The sequence below is a fragment of the Oncorhynchus tshawytscha genome, linkage group LG33 (genome assembly GCF_018296145.1).
Source record: "Oncorhynchus tshawytscha isolate Ot180627B linkage group LG33, Otsh_v2.0, whole genome shotgun sequence".
NCBI lineage: Eukaryota > Metazoa > Chordata > Actinopteri > Salmoniformes > Salmonidae > Oncorhynchus > Oncorhynchus tshawytscha.
In genome coordinates this window covers 41,684,715-41,694,714 of record NC_056461.1, presented here as the reverse complement: position 1 = coordinate 41,694,714, position 10,000 = coordinate 41,684,715, and the positions used below count along the sequence as shown (strand labels likewise).

At 50.1% G+C, this 10,000-nt stretch overlaps 1 protein-coding gene across 1 annotated transcript in view; it reads right to left on the bottom strand.

Annotated features, from left to right (window-relative positions):
- The window catches only part of nbeaa (neurobeachin a), a 270,112-nt gene that overhangs the window by 96,055 nt on the left and 164,057 nt on the right, over positions 1 to 10,000 (bottom strand). The window contains 1 exon segment of the mRNA XM_042311234.1: positions 9,194 to 9,273. Within this exon segment, the coding sequence (XP_042167168.1) occupies positions 9,194 to 9,273 (80 nt within the window).

The following is a 10,000-nucleotide window of genomic DNA, read 5'->3' as shown; positions in this document are numbered from 1 at the left end:
AAACAGGAGTGAGAGGAAACAGGAGTGAGGGGTAAGGGGAGTGAGGGGAAAGAGAGGTGAGGGGTGGGGGAGTGAGAGGAAACAGGAGTGAGGGGAAAGAGGAGTGAGGGGTGAGGGGAAAGAGGAGTGAGGGGTAGGAGGAGTGAGGGGAAAGAGAGGGGAGGGGTGGGGGAAAGGGAGTGAGGGGAAAGAGGAGTGAGGGGTGGGGGAGGGGGAAAGAGGAGTGAGAGGAAACAGGAGTGAGGGGAAAGAGAAAGAGGAGTGAGGGGAAAGAGGAGTGAGGGGTGAGGGGAAAGGGGAAAGATGAGTGAGGGGGGAAAGAGGAGTCAGGGGTGAGGGGAGTGAGGGGGAGTGAGGGGAAAGAGGAGTGAGGGGAAAGGGAGTGAGAGGAAACAGGAGTGAGGGGAAAGAGGAGTGAGGGGTAAGAGGAGTGAGGGGAAAGAGGAGTGAGAGGAAACAGGAGTGAGAGGAAAGAGGAGTGAGGGGGGAAACAGGAGTGAGGGGAAAGAGGAGTGAGAGGAAAGAGGAGTGAGGGGTAGGGGGAGTGAGAGGAAAGAGAGGTGAGGGGGGGGGGAAAGGGGAGTGAGGGGAAAGAGGAGTGAGGGGAAACAGGAGTGAGGGGAAAGAGGAGTGAGAGGAAAGAGGAGTGAGGGGAAACAGGAGTGAGGGGAAAGAGGAGTGAGGGGAAACAGGAGTGAGGGGAAAGAGGAGTGAGAGGAAAGAGGAGTGAGGGGAAAGAGGAGTGAGGGGAAAGAGGAGTGAGGGGAAAGAGGAGTGAGGGGAAAGAGGAGTGAGAGGAAAGAGGAGTGAGGGGAAAGAGGAGTGAGGGGAAACAGGAGTGAGGGGAACAGAGAAAGAGGAGTGAGGGAGGAGGGGAAAGAGGAGTGAGGGGAAAGAGGAGTGAGGGGAAAGAGGAGGTGAGGGGGGGAAAGAGGAGGGGGAAAGGGGAGTGAGGGGAAAGGGGAGTGAGGGGAAAGAGGAGTGAGGGGTGAGGGGAAAGAGGAGTGAGGGGAAAGAGGAGTCAGGGGTGAGGGGAGTGAGGGGTGAGTGGAAAGAGGAGTGAGGGGAAAGGGAAAGATGTGAGGGGTGAGAGGAAAGGGGAGTGAGGGGAAAAGGAGTGAGGGTGAGGGGAAAGAGGAGTGAGGAGAAAGAGGAGTGAGGGGAAAGGGGAAAGAGGAGTGAGGGGAAAGAGGAGTGAGGGGTGGGGGTAGAGGGGAGTGAGGGGAAGGGGAGTGAGGGGAAAGAGGAGTGAGAGGAAAGAGGAGTGAGAGGAAAGAGGAGGGGGGTGGGGGGGAAGGGGAGTGAGGGGAAAGAGGAGTGAGGGGTGAGGGGAAAGGGGAAAGGGGAAAGAGGAGTGAGGGGAAAGAGGCGTGAGGGGAAAGAGGGGAGGGAGGGTGAGGGGAAAGAGGTGTGAGGGGAAAGAGGAGTGAGAGGAAAGGAGAGTGAGGGGAAAGAGGAGTGAGGGGAAAGAGGGGAGTGAGAGGAAAGGAGAGTGAGGGGAAAGAGGAGTGAGGGGAAAGAGTGAGGGGTGGGGGGAGGGGAAAGAGGAGTGAGGGGAAAGAGGAGTGAGGGGAAAGAGGAGTGAGAGGAAAGAGGGGTGAGGGGAAAGATGAGTGAGGGGAAAGGGGAAAGGAGTGAGGGGAAAGAGGAGGGGTGAGGGGAAAGAGGGGTGAGGGAAAGAGGTGTGAGGGGAAAGAGGAGTGAGGGGAAAGAGGAGTGAGGGGAAAGAGGAAGAGGGGAAAGAGGAGTGAGGGGAAAGAGGAGTGAGTGGAAAGAGGAGTGAGGGAAAGAGGAGTGAGGGGAAAGAGGAGTGAGGGGTGGGGGGAAAGGGGAGTGAGGGGTGAGGGGAAAGAGGAGTGAGGGGAAAAGACAATCACCTCATGTTCAGGCAGATCCACTCATTATCATATGATATGTTTACTACATGTTTACTATATGTTTCTGTCCTGTATTTTTGTGATGTGTCTGTTTTGTCATCTATTTGATAATACACTGGCATATTGAGAGGTCATCACTGTGAATAAGTATATCTTTACTTATCTCTATAAAGAAAATGTATATAATCACTTCTGAATGTGGAATGTATTTCAGTAACTTTACCTTGAGTATGAGTCGATACGGAACAGTATACTGTACTTAAGTATGTAGTGATGTTTTATGTGTGTAGTATATACACTGAGTGTACAAAACATTAAGAATACCTTCCTAATATTGAGTTTCACTCTCCCCTTTTGCCCTCAGAAGAGCCTCAATTCATTGGGGCATGAAAATCTACAAGGTGTCTAAAGCGTTCCACAGGGTTGCTGGCCCACGTCGACTCCAATGCTTCTCACAGTTGTCAAGTTGGCTGGATGTCCTTTCGGTGGTGGACCATTCCTGATACACACTGGAAACTGTTGAGCGTGAAAAACCCAGCAGCTTTGTAGTTCTCGACAACACAAACCTGTGCGCCTGGTAACTACGACCATACGCTGTTCAAAGGCACTTAAATATTTTGTCTCTCCCATTCACCCTCTGAATGGTACACATACACAATCCCTGTCTCAACTGTCTCTAGGCTTAAAAATCCTTCTTTAACCTGTTTCCTCCCCTTCATCTACACTGACTGAAGTGGATTTAACAAGCGACATCAATAAGGGATCCAGGTGAAGAGCAGGTGGCCTTAATGTTTTGTACATTCAGTGTAGTATGTAGTATGAAGTTCAGTACCTTGAGTATGAGTTGTTTGAGGAACTACTGTACGAAGTATGCATGTAGTATGTAGTATGTACAGCAAGCCCCATCCCCCTCTCCCTGCCTCCCCCTTGCCTCCTTCAACTAAGCTGCTGTGGTCAGAGACATGTCATAAATTCCTGAGGATCTCCTCATGGCCAAACAGTATAGAGACAGAGTGAAGTTTCATAGAGAACAAAGGAATTTCTTCCACCTCACAGAACTTGAGGTACGAACAACATTTACGTTCCGGAGAAGGTATAAAAGATCGGTGAAGAATCCAGCTACGAACTGGTCCGTTTGTCACAACTTGGGGAAGCTCATGGGAGACGGTGTGGCCACATTACCATAACGCTATATAGCCTCAGATATGAGGTTAACTTCTAATTGTTGTATAAGGTGAATGAGTCAGGATGATACTGTTTGTAAAATTGTGTAATGTGATTTTGGACTGTTTAATGAAGGAAACTCCAATTCCCTTTTGAGTTGAACTAAATCAGAGGACCGCCCATGAGCCCAGTTAGGGTCGGGCATCCTGGGACAGCCCCTTTTCTGCAATTCCGAATAAAACCCCAATCTTGAGAATTCCTCAAGAAGACCATGTTTCTCTCAATCACGGGAGGACAAAGGTTGTAGCCCATTGCTGAATCTTTTAACCATACCACGTGGTTAAACTCTTAGACTATCGATACCGACAGAATAAGAACAAGTCTTTGATATTAACTACTAGTCTGCAGCTAGGAATTCGGTATCATTGAACGCGAAGAACGTCAACCGCCGAAACATCCATTCTACAACAACATGAATGAATGTCACTCTGAACTATCCACTATAACCACGACTGAGAGAGAGAGACGGACAATTCTACAAAAGATACAAACTTCTCAACAGCGATCAAGACGACACACTGAGCGTAAATATATATATTGATTGCAATTGTTCCCGAATGAGTGAGCGTTCATGTGTAAAGGATTAGCATTTCAAATTTTATAATTATTAACTCTGTAGTGACTTCTCAGCTGACCTCCACTTGTTAAAATTATTAACTCTGTAGTGACTTCTCAGCTGACCTCCACTTGTTAAAATTATTAACTCTAGTGACTTCTCAGCTGACCTCCACTTGTTAAAATTATTAACTCTAGTGACTTCTCAGCTGACCTCCACTTGTTAAAATTATTAACTCTGTAGTGACTTCTCAGCTGACCTCCACTTGTTAAAATTATTAACTCTGTAGTGACTTCTCAGCTGACCTCCACTTGTTAAAATTATTAACTCTAGTGACTTCTCAGCTGACCTCCACTCCCGTTTTGTCCACCAAGCCGCGATGCCGGTTTAGCCCACTAGGGGCACATTCCCTTATCATTACTTGTAACCATATTGGCCTTGTTTGTTTGTTTATGCATTTCTGTGAATTACTTAGTAATAAATATATGATTTAAGACAATTGATGTATGGATGACTCATAGTGAAGACTGGGTTCATGCAGATAACCAACAATTTACGATGTTTGGAATGAGACTAACGTGAGGTAAAATAAATAATTCATTAATCAGAAGACTATTGATCAGATATGAAAATATCTAAAAGGTTATATTGGGAAATTATAACTTTGTAATCTGAATATTTTCCTTGGTGCCCCGACTTCCAAGTTAATTACAGTTACATGATTAATCAGTTTGATCGCGTATCAATTAAATGATAGTAAAGACACGACAATGTAAAACATTGTTACCTTGAGTATGAGTTGTTTGAGGAACTACTGTACGAAATATGCATGTAGTATGTAGTATGTAGTATGTAAAACATTGTTACTGTAACGGTTTTCTAGTGGTGATGAAAGAGAGTCGGACCAAACTGCAGCGTGTCGATTGCGATCCATGTTTAATATACCAAAGAAACACGAACTTACAAAAAAACAATAAACGAAACCGAAACAGCCTATCTGGTGCAAACTAACAACGAGTACACATAGGACACTAAGGACAATCACCCACGACAAACTCAAAGAATATGGCTGCCTAAATATGGTTCCCAATCAGAGACAACGATAAGCACCTGGCTCTGATTGAGAACCACTCCAGACAGCCATAGACCTTGCTAGACAACCCACTAAGCTACAATCCCAATACCACCACCAAAACCCCAAGACAAACACACCACAATTACAAAAACCCCATGCCACACCCTGGCCTGACCAAATACATAAAAATAAACACAAAATACTTTGACCAGGGCGTGACAGAACCCCCCTAAGGTGCGGACTCCCGAACGCACCTCAAAACAATAGGGAGGGTCCGGGTGGGCGTCTGTCCATGGTGGCGGCTCCGGCGCGGGGACGTGGACCCCACTCCTTTAATGTCTTAGTCCCCTCTCCCTTCGTCCCTGGATAGTCCACCCTCGCCGCCGACCATGGCCTAGTAGTCCTCACCCAGAACCCCACTGGACTGAGGAACAGATCGGGACTGAAGGACAGCTCGGGACCGAGGCAGCTCGGGACTGAGGGGAAGCTCGGGAGTGAGAGAAAGCTCAGGAGTGAGAGAAAGCTCAGGAGTGAGAGAAAGCTCAGGAGTGAGAGGAAGCTCAGGAGTGAGAGGAAGCTCAGGAGTGAGAGGAAGCTCAGGAGTGAGAGGAAGCTCAGGAGTGAGAGGAAGCTCAGGAGTGAGAGGAAGCTCAGGAGTGAGAGGAAGCTCAGGAGTGAGAGGAAGCTCAGGCAGGTAGATAGATCTACCAGCTCCTGGCTGGCTGGTGGTTTCAGCAGATCCTGGCTGACTGGCAGATCCTGGCTGACTGGCAGATCTGGAAGAGTCTGGTTGACTGGCAGATCTGGAAGAGTCTGGTTGACTGGCAGATCTGGAAGAGTCTGGTTGACTGGCAGATCTGGAAGAGTCTGGTTGACTGGCAGATCTGGAAGAGTCTGGTTGACTGGCAGATCTGGAAGAGTCTGGTTGACTGGCAGATCTGGAAGAGTCTGGCTGACTGGCAGATCTGGAAGAGTCTGGCTGACTGGCAGATCTGGAAGAGTCTGGCAGACTGGCGATGCTGGGCAGACCGGCGGCGCCGGGCAGACTGGCGGCGCCGGGCAGACTGGCGGCGCCGGGCAGACTGGCGACGCTGGGCCGACTGGCGGTGCTGGGCAGACTGGCGGTGCTGGGCAGACTGACGACGCTGGGCAGACTGACGACGCTGGGCAGACTGGCGATGCTGGGCAGACTGGCGATGCTGGGCAGACTGGCGATGCTGGGCAGACTGGCGATGCTGGGCAGACTGGCGATGCTGGGCAGACTGATGACGATGCTGGGCAGACTGGCGATGCTGGGCAGACTGGCGATGCTGGGCAGACTGGGGCCACTGGCGGCGCTGGGCAGACTGGCGGCACTAGCTGCTCCATATAGGCTGACAGCTCTGGCGGCTTCTTACAGACTGACCGCTCTGGCGGCTCCGTGCTGACTGGCAGCTCCTTGCAGACTGGCAGCTCCTTACAGACTGACAGCTCCGTGCAGACTGACAGCTCCGTGCAGACTGACAGCTCCGTGCAGACTGGCTGCTCCATGCAGACTGGCTGCTCCATGCAGACTGACAGCTCTGGCTGCTTCATGCAGACTGACAGCTCTGGCTGCTCCATGTAGACTGGCTGCTTCATGCAGACTGGCAGCTCGGGCTGCTTCATGTAGACTGACAGCTCTGGCTGCTCCATGCGGACTGACAGCTCTGGCTGCTCCATGTAGACTGACTGCTTCATGCAGACTGGCAGCTCGGGCTGCTTCCTGTAGACTGACAGCTCTGGCTCCTCCATGCAGACTGACAGCTCTGACTGCTCCATGCAGACTGACAGCTCTGGCTGCTTCATGCAGACTGGCAGCTCTGGCTGCTCTATGTAGACTGGCTGCTTCATGCAGACTGGCAGCTCGGGCTGCTTCATGTAGACTGACAGCTCTGGTTGCTCCATGCGGACTGACAGCTCTGGCTGCTCCATGCAGACTGACAGCTCTGGCTGCTCCATGCGGACTGACAGCTCTGGCTGCTCCATGCGGACTGACAGCTCTGGCTGCTCCATGTAGACTGGCTGCTTCATGCAGACTGGCAGCTCGGGCTGCTTCATGTAGACTGACAGCTCTGGCTGCTCCATGTAGACTGGCTGCTTCATGCAGACTGACAGCTCTGGCTGCTCCATGCAGACTGACAGCTCTGACTGCTCCATGCAGACTGACAGCTCTGGCTGCTTCATGCAGACTGGCAGCTCTGGCTGCGCTGAACAGGCGGGAGACTCCCGCAGCGCTGTGTCGGAGGAAGGCTCTGGCTGCGCTAAACAGGCGGGAGACTCCGGCAGCGCAGGAGAGGAGAAAGGCTCTGGCTGCGCTAAACAGGCGGGAGGCTCCGGCAGCGCTGTAGAGGAGGAAGGCTCTGGCTGCGCTAAACAGGCGGGAGGCTCCGGCAGCGCTGTAGAGGAGGAAGGCTCTGGCTGCGCTAAACAGGCGGGAGACTCCAGCAGCGCAGGAGAGGAGAAAAGCGCTGGCTGCGCTGAACAGGCGAGGCACACTGAAGGCCTGGTGCGTGGTGCTGGAACTGGTGGTACTGGATCGAGGACACGCACAGGAAGCCTGGTGCGGGGAGCTGCTACCGGAGGGCTGGGGTGTGGAGGTGGTACTGGATAGACCGGACCGTGCAGGCGCACTGGGGCTCTTGAGCACCGAGCCTGCCCAACCTTACCTGGTTGAATGCTCCCGGTTGCCCTGCCAGTGCGGCGAGGTGGAATAGCCTGCACTGGGCTATGCAGGCGAACCGGAGACACCGAGCGCAAGGCTGGTGCCATGTAAGCCGGCCCAAGGAGACGCACTGGGGACCAGATGCGTAGAGCCGGCTTCATGGCATTTGGCTCGACGCTCAATCTAGCCCGGCCGATACGCGGAGCTGGAATATACCGAACCGGGCTGTGCACCCGCACTGGAGACACCGTGCGCTCCACAGCATAACACGGTGCCTGCCCGGTCTCTCCAGCCCCCGGGTAAGCACAGGGAGTTTGCGCAGGTCTCCTACCTGGCATAGCCATACTCCCTGTAAGCCCCCAAGAAATTTTTGGGGCTGACTCTCGGGCTTCCATCCGCTCTGCCGTGCTAGCTCCTCATAATGCCGCCTCTCTGCTTTTGCTGCCTCCAGCTCGGCTTTGGGGCGACAATAATCTCCAGGCTCATTCCAGGGTCCTTTACCGTCCAATTCCTCCTCCCATGTCCATAACTCCAGGTGGTGCAACCTCTCCCACTGTAGCTGCTGCTGCTCCTGCTGCTGCTGCCTCTGTTGCCTCTTCTCCTGTTGCTCCTTTGGGCGGCTACACTCCCCTGGTTTAGCCCAGGGTCCTCTCCCGTCGAAGATCTCCTCCCATGACCAGAAATCCTTGGTGAGCATCTCCTTTTTCGGCTGCTCCTGCCTGTTGACACGCCGCTTGGTCCGTTGGTGGTGGGTGATTCTGTAACGGTTTTCTAGTGGTGATGAAAGAGAGTCGGACCAAACTGCAGCGTGTCGATTGCGATCCATGTTTAATATACCAAAGAAACACGAACTTACAAAAAAAAACAATAAACGAAACCGAAACAGCCTATCTGGTGCAAACTAACAACGAGTACACATAGGACACTAAGGACAATCACCCACGACAAACTCAAAGAATATGGCTGCCTAAATATGGTTCCCAATCAGAGACAACGATAAGCACCTGGCTCTGATTGAGAACCACTCCAGACAGCCATAGACCTTGCTAGACAACCCACTAAGCTACAATCCCAATACCACCACCAAAACCCCAAGACAAACACACCACAATTACAAAAACCCCATGCCACACCCTGGCCTGACCAAATACATAAAAATAAACACAAAATACTTTGACCAGGGCGTGACAGTTACCTTGAGTATGAGTTGTTTGAGGAACTACAGTACGAAGTATGCATGTAGTATGTAGTATGTAGTATGTAAAACATTGTTACCTTGAGTATGAGTTGTTTGAGGAACTACAGTACGAAGTATGCGTGTAGTATGTAGTATGTAGTATGTAAAACATTGTTACCTTGAGTATGAGTTGTTTGAGGAACTACAGTACGAAGTATGCATGTAGTATGTAGTATGTAGTATGTATGCATGTTGTATGTAGTATGCATGTAGTATGTAGTATGTAGTATGCATGTAGTATGTAGTATGTAGTATGTAAAACATTGTTACCTTGAGTATGAGTTGTTTGAGGAACTACAGTACAAAGTATGCATGTAGTATGTAGTATGTAGTATGTAAAACATTGTTACCTTGAGTATGAGTTGTTTGAGGAACTACAGTACGAAGTATGCATGTAGTATGTAGTATGCATGTAGTATGTAGTATGTAGTATGTAGCATGTAGCATGTAGTATGTAGCATGTAGTATGTATGCATGTAGTATGTAGTATGTATGCATGTAGTATGTAGCATGTAGTATGTAGTATGTAAAACATTGTTACCTTGAGTATGAGTTGTTTGAGGAACAGCAGCATGAAGGCTCTGAGAGAGATGATCTCCTTCTGGGACGGCCTCGGTCCATCTGCACAAGAGACAACATCAAAACAACGTCAATACAACGTTAAAACAACATTTAAAAAACCATCAGTACAACATCAAAACAACGTTAAAACAACGTCAATACGACGTTAAAACAACATCAATACAACGTTAAAAAAACGTTAATACAACATTAATAAAACATTCATTCCATCTCCACACAGTAAACATCAACACAACGTTAAATTCAGGTCTGCGGTTCGAATACACACGTAATGTATCACACACTCCTTTTCATCTGAGTGTGACATGCAGTGTGTTCAGGGCTGTGTGACTTCTAGAAATTCATGTGTATGTGTGTGAGTGTGTGTGTGTGTTCAAGGCTGTGTGTGTGTGTGTTCAAGGCTGTGTGTGTGTGTGTGTGTTCAAGGCTGTGTGTGTGTGTGTGTGTTCAAGGCTGTGTGTGTGTGTGTTCCTGCCTACTGGGTGCATGTGTGTGTTCAAGGCAATGTGTGTGTGTGTGTGTGTGTGTGTGTGTGTGTGTGTGTGTGTGTGTGTGTGTGTGTTCAAGGCTGTGTCTGTATGTTTGTTTGTTCTAAAAATCCAACTGTGCCCCAGGCCATGTCTCTTCCTGGCTCTACTCCAGTAATGATGTGTGTGTTTTGTGGCAACCGGTGATCAATACCGCCCTCTGGGACAGGAGAGGTCATTACTGAACACGGTTGATGAGAACACACAGAGGTAATGCTGACACAGCGATAACGTTGACA